This window comes from Entelurus aequoreus, linkage group LG21, assembly GCF_033978785.1.
Source record: "Entelurus aequoreus isolate RoL-2023_Sb linkage group LG21, RoL_Eaeq_v1.1, whole genome shotgun sequence".
In the NCBI taxonomy this organism is placed as follows: Eukaryota; Metazoa; Chordata; class Actinopteri; order Syngnathiformes; family Syngnathidae; genus Entelurus; species Entelurus aequoreus.
In genome coordinates, this window is record NC_084751.1 from 46,214,756 (window position 1) to 46,239,175 (window position 24,420).

The window sequence follows — 24,420 nt, forward strand, 5'->3', positions numbered from 1 at the left end:
AGTGGGAGGGGATCTACCTCATTCATATATATCATTTATATTCATTTACTTATGAAAGAGAGGTTTTTGTTAACAAGTTAAAGGTGTTTAATGATAATACAAGCATGTTTAACATTCCTTTCTTTCACGAAGACAAGAATATAAGTTGATTGTGATGACTTGCATTGATTGGAATCAGACAGTAGTGATGATAACGTCCACATTTTCCAAATGGAGGAGAAAAAAAGTCCTCCTTTCTGTCCAATACCACATGAAAGTGCTTGCTTTTTGCCATCTTATTTGTCCAGCTTCCATACTCCTTTTTATACACTTTACAAGACTCTTATTTTGTTAGCGCAAGCAGGACGGAGCAGCGCTTTTATTGTGAAGACAGGAACTGTCTTTAGAGTTTCGACGGCAGGTACGGCGCGAGAGTCTGTTGAAATAAAAAGTGCTTCTCGCCTTCCTGTCGGTCGTTTTTTCTTAATTATGATCCGGCAGCAGCCAGCGTCATCTCACAGCGTGAATGTCAATCAAGTGGCATAAAGTGACGTCTCGGTGAAGATTGATGATGGCTCATTTTTAGGTACATTTTTTTTTTAATGCCAATGAAGTGAATTAATGAACTCATATTATGTTCTACGTGTGGTGAATGTTTATATTGAACTTGGAGAAAGCGACCTACCAGGTTTAAGTAAATAATGGTTGAGCCCATAATAAATGAAGTAGCCTTAGTTGGACTGGGTTAACATCTCTCACGAGAAGAGGCAATGAATTCGGACTTCGGAATGCAAAAGTGATAGCTCTATCCTGGAGGAGAGACTCCATGTTATCTTAACGTCTTGGTGAAGATTGATGATGGCTCATTTTTAGGTACTTTTTTTTTAATGCCAATGAAGTGAATTAATGAACTCATATTATGTTCTACATGTGGTGAATGTTTATATTGAACTTGGAGAAAGCAGGTTTAAGTAAATAATGGTTGAGCCCATAATAAATGAAGTAGCCTTAGTTGGACTGGGTTAACATCTCTCACGAGAAGAGGCAATGAATTCGGACTTCGGAATGCAAAAGTGATAGCTCTATCCTGGAGGAGAGACTCCATGTTATCTTAACGTCTTGGTGAAGATTGATGATGGCTCATTTTTAGGTACTTTTTTTTTAATGCCAATGAAGTGAATTAATGAACTCATATTATGTTCTACATGTGGTGAATGTTTATATTGAACTTGGAGAAAGCGACTTACCAGGTTTAAGTAAATAATGGTTGAGCCCATAATAAATGAAGTAGCCTTAGTTGGACTGGGTTAACATCTCTCACGAGAAGAGGCAATGAATTCGGACTTCGGAATGCAAAAGTGATAGCTCTATCCTGGAGGAGAGACTCCATGTTATCTTAACGTCTTGGTGAAGATTGATGATGGCTCATTTTTAGGTACTTTTTTTTTAATGCCAATGAAGTGAATTAATGAACTCATATTATGTTCTACATGTGGTGAATGTTTATATTGAACTTGGAGAAAGCAGGTTTAAGTAAATAATGGTTGAGCCCATAATAAATGAAGTAGCCTTAGTTGGACTGGGTTAACATCTCTCACGAGAAGAGGCAATGAATTCGGACTTCGGAATGCAAGAGTGATAGCTCTATCCTGGAGGAGAGACTCCATGTTATCTTAACGTCTTGGTGAAGATTGATGATGGCTCATTTTTAGGTACTTTTTTTTTTAATGCCAATGAAGTGAATTAATGAACTCATATTATGTTCTACATGTGGTGAATGTTTATATTGAACTTGGAGAAAGCGACCTACGAGGTTTAAGTAAATAATGGTTGAGCCCATAATAAATGAAGTAGCCTTAGTTGGACTGGGTTAACATCTCTCACGAGAAGAGGCAATGAATTCGGACTTCGGAATGCAAAAGTGATAGCTCTATCCTGGAGGAGAGACTCCATGTTATCTTAACGTCTTGGTGAAGATTGATCATGGCTCATTTTTAGGTAAATATTTTTTTTAATGCCAATGAAGTGAATGAATGAACTCATATTATGTTCTACATGTGGTGAATGTTTATATTGAACTTGGAGAAAGCAGGTTTAAGTAAATAATGGTTGAGCCCATAATAAATGAAGTAGCCTTAGTTGGACTGGGTTAACTCTCTCACGAGAAGAGGCAATGAATTCGGACTTCGGAATGCAAACGTGATAGCTCTATCCTGGAGGAGAGACTCCATGTTATCTTAACGTCTTGGTGAAGATTGATGATGGCTCATTTTTAGGTACATTTTTTTAATGCCTGGCTGGCGATGGACTGACACACCCTACGCCATCCACCGCTAGCTCGCCATCCACGTAATGGCCACCCTTGCACCTTTGTGACTGTGCAAAGAGGATAGCAGCAAGCAAGTGTGCTTCAGCGAGGCCCGCAAAGCGATACAATAAAAGAAAGCTCAGAAAGAGGACATTTTTGAGAATCCAGACCGGCATTCATGAGAGGCAATAAAACGCAGGCTGTGAATAGGAAATTGTGTAATAGATTGAATGGGAACATTTTAGTGGCATTTTAGGAAATGATGTCCTTACTAATTTATGAGGGCTGGACGACACAGTCGACGTGAAGTGCTGGATGAGATCAATAAAGTTGAAGGTTGTCAATGGAAGGCTGGCTGTTCAACACATTTTTGGACCCTGGACTTTCTCTGAATTTCCATTTAGAAATACAATCGCTTTTTTTTTTTACATACTGCGATGAAAGGTGGAAAAGGTCATTATGGAACAATTCACTGCACCCGCTTGGTCGTCCAGATTATGTCCAGCTCCTAATTGGGAACACATTTAATTGGTTTGCAGAGTCTCTGCTCTGATTCTTCGCTCTGTTCCAGTCTGCATTACAGTTAGTCTCATCTATTAAACTGAGCATGGAATTCTGACGACAAGCCGCCCCAAAACCCCCAAATTTGGGTATGTCGAAAAATATTCAGACATGCACACGAAGAAGAAGAAGCTTTTAAGTCCCATCTTGAAACTCATTTGCCTTTAAATAGACCCCCCTTTTTAGACCAGTTGATCTGCCGTTTCTTTTATTTTCTGCTCTGCCCTCCCTTGTGGAAAGGGATGCACAGGTCCGGTGGCCATGGATGAAGTGCTGGCTGTCCAGAGTCGGGACCCCGGGTGGACCGCTCGCCTGTGCATCAGTTGGGGACACCTCTGCGCTCAGGATGGTCTCCTGCTGGCTCCACTATGGACTGGACTCTCACACTATTATGTTAGATCCACTATGGACTGGACTCTCACACTATTATGTTAGATCCACTATGGACTGGACTCTCACTATTATGTTAGATCCACTATGGACTGGACTCTCACTATTATGTTAAATCCACTATGGACTGGACTCTCACTATTATGTTAAATCCACTATGGACTGGATTCTCACTATTATGTTAAATCCACTATGGACTGGACTCTCACTATTATGTTAGATCCACTATGGACTGGACTCTCACTATTATGTTAAATCCACTATGGACTGGACTCTCACTATTATGTTAAATCCACTATGGACTGGACTCTCACTATTATGTTAAATCCACTATGGACTGGACTCTCACTATTATGTTAGATCCACTATGGACTGGACTCTCACACTATTATATTAGATCCTCTATGGACTGAACTCTCACTATTATGTTAGATCCACTATGGACTGGACTCTCACACTATTATGTTAGATCCACTATGGACTGAACTCTCACTATTATGTTAGATCCACTATGGACTGGACTCTCACACTATTATGTTAGATCCACTATGGACTGGACTCTCACACTATTATGTTAGATCCACTATGGACTGGACTCTCACACTATTATGTTAGATCCACTATGGACTGAACTCTCACTATTATGTTAGATCCACTATGGACTGAACTCTCACTATTATGTTAGATCCACTATGGACTGAACTCTCACTATTATGTTAGATCCACTATGGACTGAACTCTCACTATTATGTTAGATCCACTAGGAACTGGACTCTCACAGTAATATGTTAGATCCACTATGGACTGGACTCTCACACTATTATGCTAGATCCACTATGGACTGAACTCTCACTATTATGTTAGATCCACTATGGACTGGACTCTCACTATTATGTTAGATCCACTATGGACTGGACTCTCACTATTATGTTAGATCCACTATGGACTGGACTCTCACTATTATGTTAGATACACTATGAACTGGACTCTCTCACTATTATGTTAGATCCACTATGGACTGGACTCTCGCTATTATGTTAGATCCACTATGGACTGGACTCTCACTATTATGTTAGATCCACTATGGACTGGACTCTCACACTATTATGTTAGATCCACTATGGACTGGACTCTCACACTATTATGTTAGATCCACTATGGACTGGACTCTCACTATTATGTTAGATCCACTATGGACTGGACTTTCACACTATTATGTTAGATCCACTATGGACTGGACTCTCACTATTATGTTGGATCCACTATGGACTGGACTCTCACTATTATGTTAGATCCACTATGGACTGGACTCTCACTATTATGTTAGATCCACTATGGACTGGACTCACACTTTTATGTTAGATCCACTATGGACTGGACTCTCACTATTATGTTAGATCCACTATGGACTGGACTCTCACTATTATGTTAGATCCACTATGGACTGGACTCTCATTATTATGTTAGATCCACTATGGACTGGACTCTCACACTATTATATTAGATCCTCTATGGACTGGACTCTCACTATTATGTTAGATCCACTATGGACTGGACTCTCACTATTATGTTAGATCCACTATGGACTGGACTCTCACTATTATGTTAGATCCACTATGGACTGGACTCTCACACTATTATGTTAGATCCACTATGGACTGGACTCTCACTATTATGTTAGATCCACTATGGACTGGACTCTCACACTATTATGTTAGATCCACTATGGACTGGACTCTCACTATTATGTTAGATCCACTATGGACTGGACTCTCACTATTATGTTAGATCCACTATGGACTGGACTCTCACACTATTATGTTAGATCCACCATGGACTGGACTCTCACTATTATGTTAGATCCACTATGGACTGGACTCTCACTATTATGTTAGATCCACTATGGACTGGACTCTCACACTATTATGTTAGATCCACTATGGACTGGACTCTCACACTATTATGTTAGATCCACTATGGACTGGACTCTCACACTATTATGTTAGATCCACCATGGACTGGACTCTCACTATTATGTTAGATCCACTATGGACTGGACTCTCACTATTATGTTAGATCCACTATGGACTGGACTCTCACACTATTATGTTAGATCCACTATGGACTGGACTCTCACACTATTATGTTAGATCCACTATGGACTGGACTCCCACTATTATGTTAGATCCACTATGGACTGGACTTTCACTATTATGTTAGATCCACTATGGACTGGACTCTCACTATTATGTTGGATCCACTATGGACTGGACTTTCACTATTATGTTAGATCCACTATGGACTGGACTCTCACTATTATGTTGGATCCACTATGGACTGGACTTTCACTATTATGTTAGATCCACTATGGACTGGACTCTCACTATTATGTTAGATCCACTATGGACTGGACTCTCACTATTATGTTGGATCCACTATGGACTGGACTTTCACTATTATGTTAGATCCACTATGGACTGGACTCTCACACTATTATGTTAGATCCACTATGGACTGGACTCTCACTATTATGTTAGATCCACTATGGACTTTGAGCCCTTTAAGACACTGGTGATTCAGGGCTATATAAGTAAACTTTGATTGATTGATTGATTGAAGGCGGGCCTTACTGATGTAAGTAAGATAAGATATTTGCATATGTTGGTGCTGTGACGTCAGTAAGTGGTCTGCCATGTTGTTGTTGTTGTTGTTGTTGTTGTTGTTGTTGTTGTTGTTGTTGTTGCATCACGTGACTAGTGTCAGACTTACGTGTGAGGTACTCCATGTCAGTGGTGGAGGTGGTCTGCACCGGCTCCTCAATCCAGGGTGTGGCGTGCACGGCCACGCTCCAGTCGCTCCATGTTCCAATCTCCGTGTCTTTGGCAGCCACCTGGACAACAAAACGTTACAAGAAGTTTAAACAAAGCTTCTTGTTGTTATAGTTACGTGTAGGTACCGGTACCAACATGGATTTAGTAACTAGTTGTTATAGTTACGTGTAGGTACCGGTACCAACATGGATTTAGTAACTACTTGTTATAGTTACGTGTAGGTACCGGTAACAACATGTATTTTGTTACTAGATGTTATAGTTACGTGTAGGTACCGGTACCAACATGGATTTAGTAACTACTTGTTATAGTTACATGTAGGTACCGGTACCAACATGGATTTAGTAACTACTTGTTATAGTTACATGTAGGTACCGGTACCAACATGGATTTAGTAACTAGTTGTTATAGTTACGTGTAGGTACCGGTACCAACATGGATTTAGTAACTAGTTGTTATAGTTACGTGTAGGTACCGGTACCAACATGGATTTAGTAACTACTTGTTATAGTTACGTGTAGGTACCGGTAACAACATGGATTTTGTTACTAGTTGTTATAGTTACGTGTAGGTACCGGTAACAACATGTATTTTGTTACTAGATGTTATAGTTACGTGTAGGTACCGGTACCAACATGGATTTAGTAACTAGTTGTTATAGTTACGTGTAGGTACCGGTACCAACATGGATTTAGTAACTAGTTGTTATAGTTACGTGTAGGTACCGGTACCAACATGGATTTTGTTACTAGTTGTTATAGTTACGTGTAGGTACCGGTACCAACATGGATTTTGTTACTAGTTGTTATAGTTACGTGTAGGTACCAGTACCAACATGGATTTTGTTACTAGTTGTTATAGTTATGTGTAGGTACCGGTACCAACATGGATTTTGTTACTAGTTGTTATAGTTATGTGTAGGTACCGGTACCAACATGGATTTTGTTACTAGTTGTTGTAGTTATGTGTAGGTACCGGTACCAACATGGATTTTGTTACTAGTTGTTATAGTTACGTGTAGGTACCGGTACCAACATGGATTAAGTAACTAGTTGTTATAGTTACGTGTAGGTACCGGTACCAACATGGATTTAGATACTTTTCTAAATAAAGGGGACCACAAAAAATGCCATTATTGTCTTCATTTTAACAAAAAATCTTCTTCTTCTTCCTCCTCTCTCTCTTATTCTTCCTTTTCTACCTCCTCTTCATCTTCTTCTTCTTCCTCCTGTTGTTTTTCCTCTCATTCTTTTTCTTTCTCTTCTTCTTCCTCCTTTTCTCTCTCTTATTCTTTTTTCCCTCCTCTTTTTCTTCTTCTTCTTTTTCCTCCTCTTCCTCTTCTTCTTTTTTTCCGTCCTCTTTTTCTTCTTCTTCTTTTTCCTCCTTTTCCCCTTCTTCTTTTTCTTCCTCCTCTTTTTCTTCCTCCTCTTCCACTTCGTCTTCCTTCTCTTCTTCTTTCTATTGCTCTTCTTCTTTCTCTTCTTCTTCTTCCTCTTTTTCTTCCTCCTCTCTCTCTTATTCTTTTTCTTCATCCTCTTTTTCTTTATTTTCTTCTTCTTCCTCTTCCTCTCTGTCTCTTATTCTTCCCTTTCCACCTCTTTTTTATCTTCTTATTCCTCCTGTTGTTCTTCCTTTCATTCTCTCTTTCTCTTATTCTTCTTCCTCCTCTCTCTCTTATTGTTTTTTTCCTCCTCTCCCTCTTATTGTTTTTCTCCCTCTTCTTTTTCTTCTTCTACCTCCTCTCTTTCTTATTCTTCTTTTTCTTTTCTCCTTGTTCTTCCTCCTCTTTTTCTAAATCTTCTTTTCCCTCCTCTTCCTCTTCTTCCTTTTCTTCCTCCTCTTTTTCTTCTTCTTCTTTCTCCTCTTCCACTTTGTCTTCCTTCTCTCCTTCTTTCTATTGCTCTTCTTCTTTCTCGTCTTCTTCCTCCTCTTTTTCTTCCTCCTCCCTCTTATTCTTTTTCTTCCTCCTCTTTTTTCTTTATTTTCTTCTTCTTCTTCTTCCTCCTCCTCCTTTCTGTCTCTTATTCTTCTTTTTCCACATCCTCTTTTTCTTCTTCTTCTTCCTCCTGTTGTTCTTCCTCTTATTCTATTTCTTTCTCTTCTTCTTCTCCCTCTCTCTCTTATTCTTTTTTTCCTCCTCCTCCTCTTCTTTTTCTCCGTCCTCTTTTTCTTCTTCCTCCTCTTCAACTTTGTCTTCCTTATCTTCTTCTTTCTATTGCTCTTCTTTTTTCTCTTCTTCTTCCTCCTCTTCTTCTTCCTCCTCTTCCTCTTATTATTGCTCTTCTTCTTTCTCTTTCTCTTCATCTTCCTCCTCTTTTTCTTTCTCCTGTTCCTCTTGTTTTCCCTCTTCTTTTTCTTCATCCCCGTCCTCTTTTTCTTCTTTCTTTTCCTCTTCCTCCTCTTCTTCACATGAAAGTGTAATGTGACTCATGTGATACAAACACATTTAGTGGTAAATGACACAGATTATTCTACATTCGGCTAGTTTTGACCTGCGTACACTTTTCTGTACGTCCATATTTAGTAGGAAACTCTCTTGACAAGAAACCCTGCATGGTGTCTACGTCTAAACTTTACAAATCCACAGCAGAACAAAGAACCAGAAAAGTGGATCCACATGCTGCTTTCCTTTGAATCCCACTCATTTCCTGGTGTGGCGAGGTGGCGAGCACACGCCCGGGGATTATTTATTCAAATGGCTCGCAAACAAACGGCGAGCGACTGCCAAAATGGGTTCTCAGTTTTCACCTAAAGAAAGGAAGTTGTTGGTGAGCCTCACAAGTCCGGTCACAGTACCTGGATGATGTATTCCTTGCCAGCGTAGGCGTCGGTGATGGTGTGGGCGGTGCTGTCAGACAACTCCACCTGGAAATGAAGGACGGACAAAAGTAGATTTCATCAGCATCTATTTCGTCAACATAAGTGATTGTTGCACAATCAAAACTGAAAACTGTTCGTAGACGCGATCAAAACGCTGATTGGTGCAGAGTTTTAAAAAAATAATGCAAAAGTTAATATATATTAAAGCACATATCCACCTGCATCTTTGCCAGTGGACATTTGTTTGTGGGCTATTATTTTTGTCAGAGTTACACATTTCAGGGATACAATAACCTTGTTATTTAGCATGGGGACCGAATTCAGGTACAGATCAAACTCAAAAAATGTACTACCGTCATATTTCGATACCTCTGTTTGGGTTGAAAATATTTTTTGCAAAGCAGTAATTATAGTCTGCAAATGATGTGTTGTTGTTGAGTGTCGGTGCTGGCTAGAGCTCGGCAGAGTAACCCTGTAATACTCTTCCATATCAGTAGGTGGCAGCAGGTAGCTAATTGCTTTGTAGATGTCGGAAACAGCGGGAGGCAGTGTGCAGGTAAAAAGGTGTCTAATGGTTAAACCAAACATAAACAAAAGGTGAGTGCCCCTAAGAAAAGGCATTGGAGCTTAGGGAAGGCTATGCAGAATGAAACTGGCTACAAAGTAAACAAAAACAGAATGCTGGACGACAGCAAAGACTTACTGCGGAGCAAAGACGGCGTCCACAAAGTACATCCGAACATGACGTGACAATCAACAATGTCCCCACAAAGAAGGATAAAAACAACTGAAATATTCTTGATATGCTAAAACAAAGTAGATGCGGGAAATATCGCTCAAAGGAAGACATGAAACTGCTACAGGAAAATACCAAAAAAAGAGAAAAAGCCACCAAAATAGGAGCGCAAGACAAGAAGTAAAACACTACACACAGGAAAACAGCAAAAAAACTCCAACTAAGTCAGGGTGTGCTGTGATAGGTGGTGACAGTACACCTACTTTGAGACAAGAGTTATAGTGATGCATGCTTGGTTATGCTTTAAAGCAGGGGTCACCAACGCGGTGCCCGCGGGCACCAGGTAGCCCGTAAGGACCAGATGAGTCGCCCGCTGGCCTGTTCTAAAAATAGCTCAAATAACAGCACTTACCAGTAAGCTGCCTCTATTTTTTAAATTGTATTTATTTACTAGCAAGCTGGTCTCGACATTTTTAATTCTAAGAGACAAAACTCTAATAAAATTTGAAAATCCAAGAAAATATTTTAAAGACTTGGTCTTCACTTGTTTAAATAAATTCATACATTTTTTTACTTTGCTTCTTATAACTTTCAGAAAGACAATTTTAGAGAAAAAATACAACCTTAAAAATGATTTTAGGATTTTTAAACACATATACCTTTTTACCTTTTAAATTCCTTCCTCTTCTTTCCTGACAATTTAAATCAATGTTCAAGTAAATGTATTTTTTTTATTGTAAAGAATAATAAATACATTTTAATTTAATTCTTCATTTTAGCTTCTGTTTTTTCGAAGAAGAATATTTGTGAAATATTTCTTCCAACTTATTATGATTAGAATTAAAAAAAAATATTCTGGCAAATCTAGAAAATCTGTAGAATCAAATTTAAATCTTATTTCAAAGTCTTTGGAATTTCTTTTAAAATTTTTGTTCTGGAAAATCTAGAAGAAATAATGATTTGTCTTTGTTAGAAATATAGCTTGGTCCAATTTGTTGTATATTCTAACAAAGTGCAGATTGGATTTTAACCTATTTAAAACATGTCATCAAAATTCTAAAATTAATCTTAATCAGGAAAAATTACTAATGATGTTCCATGAAATCTTTTTTAAATTTTTTCAAAAAGATTCCAATTAGCTAGTTTTTCTCTTCTTTTTTTCTGTTTAATTTTGAATTTTAAAGAGTTGAAATTGAAGATAAACTATGTTTCAAAATTTAATTGTCATTTTTTTCGTGTTTTCTCCTCTTTTAAACCGTTCAATTAAGTGTAAATATCATTAATTATAACATAGAGTTAAAGGTAAATTGAGCAAATTGGCTATTTCTGGCAATTTATTTAAGTGTGTATCAAACTGGTAGCCCTTCGCATTAATCACTACCCAAGAAGTAGCTCTTGCTTTCAAAAAGGTTGGTGACCCCTGCTTTAAAGTCATACCCAACAATTGCGACAACGACTTTTTACTGTCAACTGAGTTTCATTTTTTAATGTTTTCTGCCGGTGGTGTGCCTCCGCATTTTTTCAACGCAAAAAATGTGCCTTGGCTCAAAGAAGGTTGAAAAACACTGATGTAATGCATGGTTGTCCAGTTTTGCCTGAGAGGGAGTGGGAAGAAAGTAACTTATAGTCGCCATAGTAACCAACGTTACAGGCCCCTCAGTGTGGATTTGACATGGTGAAATAACTCCTATTTAGGAGTGAACGCCACGCATTTTGGAAACGACACAACAGGTGAGAAATGTTGCCTCATCATGAAGTCTAAAATGTACGAGGGGAGGTGAAATTTACGAGTCCATTGGAAGTCACTCTGACGGCTCTTTCCTTCCGCCTGTAGTGCTCGCTGTAAATTACGGCTTCGGCGTTGCAATTCTACCTTTAATGTTTTATAGTGGTTATATTAGCTCAGCCGGGCTGGATGCAATTTTTATTGAGTGCTTATTTATTTACAACACGCCTTCCATCATTATTGCGGGCATGAATCAAGCCTTTTTTTTTTTTATTATTTAGAAAATATATTTGGCTATTGAAAGGTTCGAACTCCCGTGGCCCCGGCGGCCTTAATTTGCACGCCGCGTACAAACTGCGCGGCGTGCGTGCAACACGTCAGCGGCATGAATCACAATTAAAGCAAAATTCCGGGAATATTCACAGTTGGAAACTTTCCATGGGAATTAATGGGAATATATGGGAATTAACTGGAATTAATGGGGAATTAATGGGAAAATAATTAATAATGTATTTATTTATTTCAGGCAATGACATTAAAAAAAAAAGTACAAAGTTGACAACACATAATAATATAATTTAATATAGTGCAAAAGGTAATGTACAGTATGTAGGGTTGCAAAATTACGGGAATATTCACAGTTGGAAACTTTCCATGGGAATTAACGGGAATTAACGAGAAATTAATGGGAAATGAATTAATCATTTATTTATCTATTTCAGGCAATTACATTAAAAAAAAAAAAAAGTAAAAAGTTGACAACATATAATAATATAATTTAATATAGTGCAAAAGGTAACAAAGTATTTAGGTTTGCAAAATTAAGGAAATATTCACAGTTGGAAACTTTCCATGGGAATTAACGGGAATATATGGGAATTAACTGGAATTAATGGGGAATTAATGGGAAAATAATTAATAATTTATTTATTTATTTCAGGCAATGACATTAAAAAATAGTACAAAGTTGACAACACATAATAATATCATTTAATATAGTGCAAAAGGTAATGTACAGTATGTAGGGTTGCAAAATTACGGGAATATTCACAGTTGGAAACTTTCCATGGGAATTAACGGGAATATATGGGAATTAACAGGAATTAACGAGAAATTAATGGGGAATTAATTAATCATTTATTTATCTATTTCAGGCAATTACATTAAAAAAAAAAAAGTAAAAAATTGAAAACATATAATAATATAATTTAATATAGTGCAAAAGGTAACAAAGTATTTAGGTTTGCAAAATTACGGAAATATTCACAGTTGGAAACTTTCCATGGGAATTAACGGGAATATATGGGAATTAACTGGAATTAATGGGGAATTAATGGGAAAATAATTAATAATTTATTTATTTATTTCAGGCAATGACATTAAAAAAAAAGTACAAAGTTGACAACACATAATAATATAATTTAATATAGTGCAAAAGGTAATGTACAGTATGTAGGGTTGCAAAATTACAGGAATATTCACAGTTGGAAACTTTCCATGGGAGTTAACGGGAATATATGGGAATTAACAGGAATTAACGAGAAATTAATGGGGAATTAATTAATCATTGATTTATCTATTTCAGGCAATTACATTAAAAAAAAAAAAGTAAAAAGTTGACAACACATAATAATATAATTTAATATAGTGCAAAAGGTAATGTACAGTATGTAGGGTTGCAAAATTACGGGAATATTCACAGTTGGAAACTTTCCATGGGAATTAACGGGAATATATGGAAATTAACAGGAATTAATGAGAAATTAATGGGAAATTAATTAGTCATTTATTTATCTATTTCAGGCAATTACATAAAAAAAAAAAAGTAAAAAGTTGAAAACACATAATAATATAATTTAATATAGTGCAAAAGGTAACGTAAAGTATTTAGGGTTGCAAAATTCCGGAAATATTCACAGTTGGAAACTTTCCATGGGAATTAACTGGAATTAATGGGGAATTAAGGGGAATAAACATTGAATGCAACATGCTAGATCTTGCAGCATGATTATTAGCTAAGACATCCTGATTTAATGCAAATTCAGTAAAATTTCAACCCTGCACTGTGCATTCCTCCATCACATGCCCAGATAATTCCCAGCATGCTAATTTGATTTAGCATGCTAATTGAGTGTTCATTTAGTCATCGAGCCTATTTCTATTCATTCGTCCATCAGTAAAATATTTTTAAAGACTACTCCAATTGTTTAGCTGACTATTTATATGTGTGTGTGGCATTGCATTAGTGTTTTACAAGAATAAATAAATACAAAGAGAATAATGCCACGTACACCATCTGATGTGTGGACACATTTCACCCCAACCAATGTAGGCAGAAAGGCGGTGTACATTTGCAAATACTGTGCAAAGAGCTACGTCAAAAATGCCACAAAGATGCAGCAGCATATAGACAAGTGCCCAATAATATATCATTATTGGAATTCACCATTCATTCCCATATACTCCCATTCATTCCCATATATTCCCATATATTCCCATATATTCCCATATATTCCCATTAATTCCCATTAATTCCCATATATTCCCATTAATTCCCATATATTCCCATTAATCACAATATATTCCCATTAATTCCCATAGACTCCCATTAATTCCCATATATTCCCATTAATTCCCATTAATTCCCATTAATTCCCATATATTCCCATTAATTCCCATATATTCCCATTAATCACAATATATTCCCATTAATTCCCATAGACTCCCATTAATTCCCATATATTCCCATTAATTCCCATATATTCCCATTAATTCCCATATATTCCCATTAATCACAATATATTCCCATTAATTCCCATAGACTCCCATTAATTCCCATATATTCCCATTAATTCCTATATATTCCCATTAATCACCATAAATTCCCATTACTTCCCATAGACTCCCATTAATTCCCATATATTCCCATTAATTCCCATATATTTTACTATTAATTCCCATTTATTCCCATGAATTCCCATATATTCCCATTAATCACCACATATTCCCATTAATTCCCATATATTCCCATTAATTCCTATATTCCCATGAATTCCCATGTATTACCATTAATCCCCATATACTCCCATTAATTCCCATATATTCCCATTAATTTCCATACGTTCCCATTAATCCCCATATATTCCCAAATACTCCCATTAATTCCCATATATTCCCATTAATTCCCGTATATTCCCATTAATTACCATATACTCCCATTAATTCCCATATATTCCCATTAATTCCTATATACTCCCATTAATCCCCATATACTCCCAATAATTCCCATTTACTCCCATTAATTCCCATATACTCCCATTAATTCCTACATACTCCCATTAATTCCCATATATTCCCATTAATTCCCATATATTCCCATTAATCCCTTTATATTCCCATTAATTCCCATATATTCCCATTAATCCCTTTATATTCCCATTAATTCCCATATATTCCCATTAATTCCCATATACTCCCATTAATTCCCATATATTCCCATTAATTCCCATATATTCCCATTAATTCCCATATATTCCCATTAATCCCTTTATATTCCCATTAATTCCCATATATTCCACTTTATCCCCATATATTCCCATTAATTCCAGTATACTCCCATCAATTCCCATACATTCCCATTAATTCCCATATATTCCCATTAATTCCTATATATCAATCAATCAATCAATGTTTATTTATATAGCCCTAAATCACAAGTGTCTCAAAGGGCTGTACAAGCCACAACGACATCCTCGGTACAGAGCCCACATACGGGCAAGGAAAACTCACCCCAGTGGGACATCAATGTGAATGACTATGAGAAACCTTGGAGAGGACCGCATATGTGGGTAACCCCCCCCCCCCCCCCTCTAGGGGATATATATATATATATATATATATATATATATATATATATATATATATATATATATATATATATATATATATATATATATATATACTCCCATTAATTCCCATATATTCCCATTAATCCCTTTATATTCCCATTAATTCCCATATATTCCAATTTATCCCCATATATTCCCATTAATTCCAGTATACTCCCATTAATTACCATACATTCCCATTAATTCCCATAAATTCCCATTAATCCCCACATATTCCCATTAATTCCCATACATTCACATTAATTCCCATATAATCCCATATATTCCCATTAATTCCCATATATTCCCATGAATTCCCATATATTCCCATTAATCCCCATATATTCCCATTAATCCCCATATATTCCCATTAATTCCCATATACTCCCATTAATTCCCATATATTCCCATTAATTCCCATATACTCCCATTAATTCTCATATATTCCGGTTCATTCCCATATATTCCCATTAATCCCCATATATTCCCATTAATTCCCATATATTCCCATTAATTCCCATATACTCCCATTAATTCCCATATATTCCGGTTCATTCCCATATATTCCCATTAATCCCCATATATTCCCATTAATTCCCATATATTCCGGTTCATTCCCATATATTCCCATTAATCCCCATATATTCCCATTAATTCCCATATACTCCCATTAATTCCCATATATTCCGGTTAATTCCCATATATTCCCATTAATCCCCATATATTCCCATTAATTCCCATATACTCCCATTAATTCCCATTAATTCCCATATATTCCCATTCATTCCCATATATTCCCATTAATTCCCATATATTCCTATTCATTCCCATATATTCCCATTTATTCCCATATATTCCCATTCATTCTCATATATTCCCATTCATTCCCATATATTCCCATTAATCCCCATATATTCCCATTCATTCCCGTACAAACTGCGTGGCGTGCGTGCAACACGTCAGCGGCACGAATCACGATTAAAGCGGAAAGCTCCGGCGTGGCTGACACCCTGGATAACGCAACAAGGCAGGCCGGCGTCGGGAAGCTTTTTGCGCCCGCCTTCAACACGCAGAGAGGGAAGCAGATTAAAGTGAATATGTGCGTCACTTGGAAGTGCATTCATTTTTGATTTGCTGCCGCGTTGTAATTTACGGTCAGTGCTGCGTGTTTGTTTGCGTTTGGCTCGCGTCTTGACACACTCAAGGAAAAGCAGCGAGACAAAAGGTGCTGACTTTTCATCTCCTGCAGCCAAATTAAATGATTTAGTGCAGTCTCCCATCGAGACAAGAAACATGCAGCTGCACAAGCGGATTACAACTGCGGAGGAATCCTCACATCTTTGGATCGGACTACGTTAGTGGGGAAGTTCATGTGCCGGCTGGACGGCATGGACCTCACTTTGGAGCTTTCACATGTGCATTTGATCACGTGGAATTCAACTCACCAACGGAATTATTATACATTGAAAAACTCCAAACAAGACTAATCAAACACAAGATTGGCAAAATGTACATTCATGAAGTTTGCTTCTTTTATGAATTTATTATGGCTCTACTGAAAATGTGAGGGTCAAAAGTATACATACAGCAATGTTAATATTTGCTTACATGTCCCTTGGCAAGTTTACCTGCAATAAGGCACTTTTGGTAGCCATCCACAAGCTTCTGCTGGCATTTTTGACCACTCCTCTTGACAAAATTGGTGCAGCTTAGCTAAATGTGTTGGTTTTCTGACATGGACTTGTTTCTTCAGCATTGTCCACACGTTTAAGTCAGGACTTTGGGAAGGCCATTCTAAAACCTTCATTCTAGCCTGATTTAGCCATTCCTTTACCACTTTTGACGTGTGTTTGGTGGTCATTGTCCTGTTGGAAAACCCAACTGCGCCGAAGACCCAACCTCCGGACCAACAAATTTAGCTGAACTGCACCAATTTTGTCAAGAGGAGTGGTCAAAATTCAAGCAGAAGCTTGTGGATGGCTACCAAAAGCGCCTTATTGCAGTGAAACTTGAATTTTTGACCACCCTTCTTGACAAAATTGGTGCAATTCAGCTAAATGTGTTGCTTTTCTGACATGGACTTGTTTCTTTAGCATTGTCCACACGTTTAAGTCAGGGATTTTGGGAAGGCCATTCTAAAACCTTCATTTCTAGCCTGATTTAGCCATTCCTTTACCACTTTTGACAAGTGTTTTGGGTCATTGTCCTGTTGGAACACCCAACTGTGCCGAAGACCCAACCTCCGGACCAACAAATTTAGCTGCACTGCACCAATTTTGTGAAGAGGAGTGGTCAAAAATTCAAGCAGAAGCTTGTGGATGGCTACCAAAAGCGCCTTATCGCAGTGAAACTTGAATTTTGGACCACTCTTCTTGACAAAATTGGTGCAGTTCAGCTAAATGTGTTGCTTTTCTGACATGGACTTGTTTCTTCAGCATTGTCCAGACGTTTAAGTCAGGACTTTGGGAAGGCCATTCTAAAACCTTCATTCTAGCCTGATTTAGCCATTCCTTTACCACTTTTGACGTGTGTTTGGGGTCATTGTCCTGTTGGAACACCCAACTGCGCCGAAGACCCAACCTCCGGACCAACAAATTTAGCTGCACTGCACCAATTTCGTCAAGAGGAGTGGTCAAAAATTCAAGCAGAAGCTTGTGGATGGCTACCAAAAGCGCCTTATTGCGGTGAAACTTGAATTTTTGACCACCCTTCTTGACAAAATTGGTGCAGTTCAGCTAAATGTGTTGGTTTTCTGACATGGACTTGTTTCTTCAGCATTGTCCACACGTTAAGTCAGGACTTTGGGAAGGCCATTCTAAAACCTTCATTCTAGCCTGATTTAGCCATTCCTTTACCACTTTTGACAAGTGTTTTGGGTCATTGTCCTGTTGGAACACCCAACTGTGCCGAAGACCCAACCTCCGGACCAACAAATTTAGCTGAACTGCACCAATTTCGTCAAGAGGAGTGGTCAAAAATTCAAGCAGAAGCTTGTGGATGGCTACCAAAAGCGCCTTATTGCAGTGAAACTTGAATTTTTGACCACTCTTCTTGACAAAATTGGTGCAGTTCAGCTAAATTTGTTGGTTTTCTGACATGGACTTGTTTCTTCAGCATTGTCCACACGTTTAAGTCAGGACTTTGGGAAGACCATTCTAAAACCTTCATTCTAGCCTGATTTAGCCATTCCTTTACCAATTTTGAGGTGTGTTTGGGGTCATTGTCCTGTTGGAACACCCAACTGCGCCGAAGACCCAACCTCCGGACCAACAAATTTAGCTGCACTGCACCAATTTTGTCAAGAGGAGTGGTCAAAAATTCAAGCAGAAGCTTGTGGATGGCTACCAAAAGCGCCTTATTGCGGTGAAACTTGAATTCTTGACCACCCTTCTTGACAAAATTGGTGCAGTTCAGCTAAATGTGTTGGTTTTCTGACATGGACTTGTTTCTTCAGCATTGTCCACACGTTTAAGTCAGGACTTTGGGAAGGCCATTCTAAAACCTTCATTTTAGCCTGATATAGCCATTCCTTTACCACTTTTGACGTCATTGTCCTGTTGGAACACCCAACTGCGCCCAAGACCCAACCTCCGGGTTGATGATTTTAGCTTGTCCTGAAGAATTTCGAGGTAATCCTCCTTTTTAATTGTCCCATTTACTCTCTGTAAAGCACCAGTTCCATTGGCAGCAAAACAGGCCCATACTACCACCACCATGCTTGACTGTAGGTACGGTGTTCCTGGGATTAAAGGCCTCACCTTTTGTCCTCCAAACATATTGCTGGGTATTGTGGCCAAGCAGCTCCATTTTTGCCTTATTGCAGTGAACATGCTTCACCACACACCGTAGGAGGATACAATAGCTCACCGGCGTCACAATGTAAACAAACTGTAATGTTACCAAGTACAGGAGCGTATCTAGTCGATACTACTATGATTACACTGATATGTTTTAATGAGGGGGTGGTACGGGGGTGCACATAAGACGGGTTAATTGATTACTTTCAATTTATTTCGATGGGGGACGCTGGTTCGAGACACAAGTGTTTTAAGTTAGAGACATGAAACAAACTGAACCAATTTTTGTATTTGTTTTATTTGTAATTTCATGTAATGTATTTATTTCACTCGTATTTGTTTATTGTTTCACTAAAACAGCCAGGAACAGGCAGTGTGGGTTCGGATCCCCGGTCAAAGTTGCCCCCGAAAGGGCATCCGGCGTACAAACTAAAAACAAAGCCGTGCATGCAGTGGAGTCACCATGACAACCCATGACCCCCAAAGTGAAAAGTCAAATGAATGGAAAAGGTCGACTTCTGCGAAAACAAACAGTCAAATGCTGAAAAACAACATTTCCGAGCCATGCGAGCATCACATTCCTCTGTTGATTCCAATGAGCTCACAGGACAAATCTTTCAACATCAGAGCACTTGTTCTGGAAGTTTTCCCTCCCAAATAAGCTCTCTTCTTATCTCACGACAAGGTTGACCTCTACGTTTTTTAGCACGGCCTTGATCTTCACAGCCACTTTTCTCCCGCCCACGCGCTTTGTTTGGAAGGAAACTCGCAGACTTTTATCTGGCAAACCGAGCGCTATATTTACAGGCTTAATTTGATTAGCGGAATGCAATAAGAACATCATCCGAGCGTGCCCACGACTGTGCCCCTGTTCCATAATGTGCTCCATGAGCGCAGTACTGTATGCTTAGTGTTTAGAACCTTCTGCTGTTTACATGCGGCCCAAGCAGCGGAACCACGGCTTCTCTCCGCATTCCTGCAAGACTCTTCGGCATGTGTGCAGATACGACTTTCTTAAAAAAACTAAGAAAAACACGTGTATGAAAGTTCAGCCACGCAAAACTGTGTATATGGTTTATTTTTGGAAAGAAGTGTGTCTTTGCAAAAGTATGCATGCTGCAAAAATAACACTAACTGGCCACAAAATTATGTACAGACGCCCTTTTCAGGGAGAAAACAAATGCTAAAATGAAGGTAATTTCTACTCTCACATACATTACTTCAGGGGTCACCAACCTTTTTGAAAGCAAGAGCTACTTCTTGGGTAGTGATTAATGCGAAGGGCTACCAGTTTGATACACACTTAAATAAATGTCCAGAAATAGCCAATTTGCTCAATTTACCTTTAACTCTATGTTATTATTAATAATTAATGATATTTACACTTAATTGAACGGTTTAAAAGAGGAGAAAACACGGAAAAAAATGACAACTATATTTTGAAACATAGTTCATCTTCAATTTCGACTCCTTAAAATTCAAAATTCAAACGAAAAAAAAAGAGAAAAACTTAAAAAAAGAATTTATGGAATTTTTCCTGATTAAGATTAATTTTAGAATTTTGATGACATGTTTTAAATAGGTTAAAATCCAATCTACACTTTGTTAGAATATATAACAAATTGGACCGAGCTATATTTCTAACAAAGACAAATCATTATTTCTTCTAGATTTTCCAGAACAAAAACTTTAAAAGACATTCAAAAGACTTTGAAATAAGATTTTAATTTGATTCTACAGATTTTCTAGATTTGCCAGACTAATTTTTTTGAATTTTAATCATAATAAGTTTGAAGAAATATTTCACAAATATTCTTCGTCGAAAAAACTGAAGCTAAAATGAAGAATTAAATTAAAATGTATTTATTATTCTTTACACAAAAAAACATAAATTTACTTGAACATTGATTTAAATTGTCAGGAAAGAAGAGGAAGGAATTAAAAGGTAAAAAGGTATATGTGTTTAAAAATACTAAAATAATTTTTAAGGTTGTATTTTTTCTCTAAAATTGTCTTTCTGAAAGTTATAAGAAGCAAAGTAAAAAAAAATAATGAATTTATTTAAACAAGTGAAGACCAAGTCTTTAAAATATTTTCTTGGATTTTAAAATTCTATTTGAGTTTTGTCTCTCTTAGAATTAAAAATGTTGGGCAAAGCGAGACCAGCTTTGCCCGAAACTAAAACAAACGAGGGAGCGCAAACAGGAACTAAAAGAGTCCAAAAACTAACAAAAACATAATCCAGACCACAGATCATGACAAAAATAAACGCAGACTTTATGTAAGACTGTTACAGATTTTTGCACAAATAACCGTAATGCATTCATTATTGTGGCTCAATTTGCCTTCATTTTTTTATGTTAATGTATTATTATTTAATATATATAATTGTTTTAGTTGCTTAAGAGATATTCCTGGCTCTGAACTTGCTCATTGCTATTTTTATGTTTTTGTGCATTATTTTTTGCCGTCATCATTAAACGAACAGGTTACTCACCAGTTACTCAGTACTTGAGTAGTTTTTTTCACAACATACTTTTTACTTTTACTCAAGTAAATATTTGGGTGACTACTCCTTACTTTCACTTGAGTAATAAATCTCTTAAGTACTATCTGGCTACTCTACAGAACCTCTGGTCTAATGTTCTGGCCGGTGGACGTCCATCTGTATGCAGGCCATGTAGGGTAAACCACTGGTAAACATTTCCAGAGGGGTGCATGCGTTGCCAAGTGGCTACAGAGGGGGCACTGAAAGCAGCACTTAATATCACCGAGGGGGTCGTCGGGGTGGGGAGAGACGGACGTTTCGTGGTAGCCATTGTGAAATGAAGCATACTCACTCGCTGCATTCTAATGTGCGAGTTGTTGTCTCTTGGGCCGACCGATTGCACCAACTTAGCAATCGGAGTCATAAAATGTGGCTTTTCACCAATCCCAGAGAGCGCATGCATACCCAAAAGGGAAGTGGCATATGGGTTTAAACAGCCACGTGGCTGACAAGGACAAATATTTACCCATAAAACATCACGTTGATTCGCTTCACTACTCCCGAGATAGGGTATGGTAATTGTGACGATAAAACGTCCACCCGGATGAATTGACCAGCGAATGGTGTGTTGTGACAGTAATCTTGTGTAAATATCCTCACTCTGGAGACGTGTGTTGGTTCCGTGCATAAACACCATATGGTGCTCCATTGTAAACAGCATATGTGAGCAGGAAGATGGGACATGGAAGTAGGCAGCGTCCGCCGGGTGTCCGCCATTATTGTTTTTAAAAAGGAAAACGACAAATCATTTTGAAGCTGAGAGAACAGCTGAATAAACGATCGTTTTTTTCATGGGTTTTCTACGGGTGTTGTTTTTACATTGAACGTCTATGTCAGTGGTACTTTTCATTTTAGTTTAAGGCCGCATATTTTACAATTACAAAACCCAAAGCCAGTGAAGTTGTCACGTTGTGTAAATGGTAAATAAAAAGAGAATACAATGAGTTGCAAATCCTTTTCAACTTATATTCAATTGAATAGACTCCAAAGACAAGATATTTCATGTTCACGCTTATTTTGCAAATAATCATTAACTTAGAATTTAATGGCTGCAACACTTGGCACAGGGGCATTTTTACCACTGTGTTACATGGCCTTTCCTTTTAACAACACTCAATAAACGTTTTGGAACTAAGGAGACACATTGTTGAAGATTTTCAGGTGGAATTCTTTCCCGTTCTTGCTTGATGTACAGCTTAAGTTGTTCAACAGTCCGGGGGTCTCCGTTGTGCTATTTTAGGCTTCATAATGCACCACACATTTTCAATGGGAGACAGGTCTGGACTACAGGCAGGCCAGTCTAGTACCTGCACTCTTTCACTACGAAGCCACGTTGATGTAACACGTGGCTTGGCATTGTCTTGCTGAAATAAGCAGGGGCGTCCATTGTAACGTTGCTTGGATGGCAACATATGTTGCTCCAAAAGCTGTATGTACCTTTCAGCATTAATGGTGCCTTCACAGATGTGTAAGTTACCCATGTTTTGGGCACTAATACACCCCCATACCATCACACATGCTGCCTTTTACACTTTGCGCCTAGAACAATCCGGATGTTTCTTTTCCTCTTTGGTCCGGAGGACACGACGTCCACAGTTTCCAAAAACAATTTGAAATGTGGACCCTTTAGACCAGTGGTCCCCAACCTTTTTGTAGCTGCGGACCGGTCAACGCTTGAAAATTTGTCCCACGGACCGGTGGGGGGTGGGGGGTGGTGTATTCCGTGGACCGATTGGTACCAGGCCGAACAAGAATTTAAAAAAAAAAATGTTTTTTTTTTTTTTTTTTTTTTTTTTTTTTACATAAATAAATACAATCATGTGTGCTTACGGACTGTATCCCTGCAGGCTGTATTGATCTATACTGATATAGAATGTATATATTGTGCTTTTTATGTTGATTTCATTAAAAAATTAAAAATAAAAAAATAAAAAAAAATTGTGCGGCCCGGTACCGGTCCGTGGACCGATTGGTACCAGGCCGCACAAGAATTAAAAAAAAAAATATATGTATATATTTTTTTTTATTTTTTTGATTTCATAAAAAAAAAAAAAAAACATTTTTTTTTTTAATTTTTTTTATGAAATCAACATAAAAAACACAATACCGGTGGTTGGGGACCACTGGTTTAGACCACAGAACACTTCTACACTTTGCATCAGTCCATCTTAGATGAGCTCGGGCCCAGCGAAGCGTTTCTGGGTGTTGTTGATAAATGGCTTTCGCTTTGCATAGTAGAGTTTTAACTTGCACTTACAGATGTAGCCACCAACTGTAGTTACTGACAGCGGTTTTCTGAAGTGTTCCTGAGCCCATGTGGTGATATCCTTTACACACCGGTGTCGCTTTTTGATGCCGTACCGCCTGAGGGATCCAAGGTCCGTAATATCATGGCTTACGTGCAGTGATTTCTCCAGATTCTCTGCACCTTTTGATGATATTACGGAGCGTAGATGGTGAAATCCCTAAATTCCTTGCAATAGCTTGGTTGAGAAATGTTGCTCTTAAACAATTTGCTCAGGCATTTGTTGACAAAGTGGCGACCCTCGCCCCGTCCTTGTTTGTGAACGACTGAGCATTTCATGGAAGCTTGCTTTTATACCCAATCATGGCACCCACCTGTTCCCAATTAGCCCGTTCACCTGTGGGATGTTCCAAATAAGTCTTTGATGAGCATTACTCGACTTTCTCTGCCTTTTTTGCCACTTGTGCCAACTTTTTTTGAAACATGTCGCAGGCATCAAATTCCAAATGAGCTATTTTTTGCAAAAAATCAACAACGTTTACCAGTTCCAACGTTAAATATGTTTGTGACGGACTCAAGCCGTCTCGTGGGT

At 37.9% G+C, this 24,420-nt stretch overlaps 1 protein-coding gene across 1 annotated transcript in view; it reads right to left on the bottom strand.

Annotated features, from left to right (window-relative positions):
• The window catches only part of LOC133638627 (ciliary neurotrophic factor receptor subunit alpha-like), a 672,972-nt gene that overhangs the window by 11,543 nt on the left and 637,009 nt on the right, over positions 1-24,420 (bottom strand). The window contains exons 8-9 of the mRNA XM_062031418.1: positions 8,866-8,934; positions 6,008-6,128 (exon numbers count right to left, since the gene is read on the bottom strand). Coding sequence (XP_061887402.1) covers positions 6,008-6,128; positions 8,866-8,934 — 190 coding nt within the window. The remainder of the gene's footprint in view (positions 1-6,007; positions 6,129-8,865; positions 8,935-24,420) is intronic.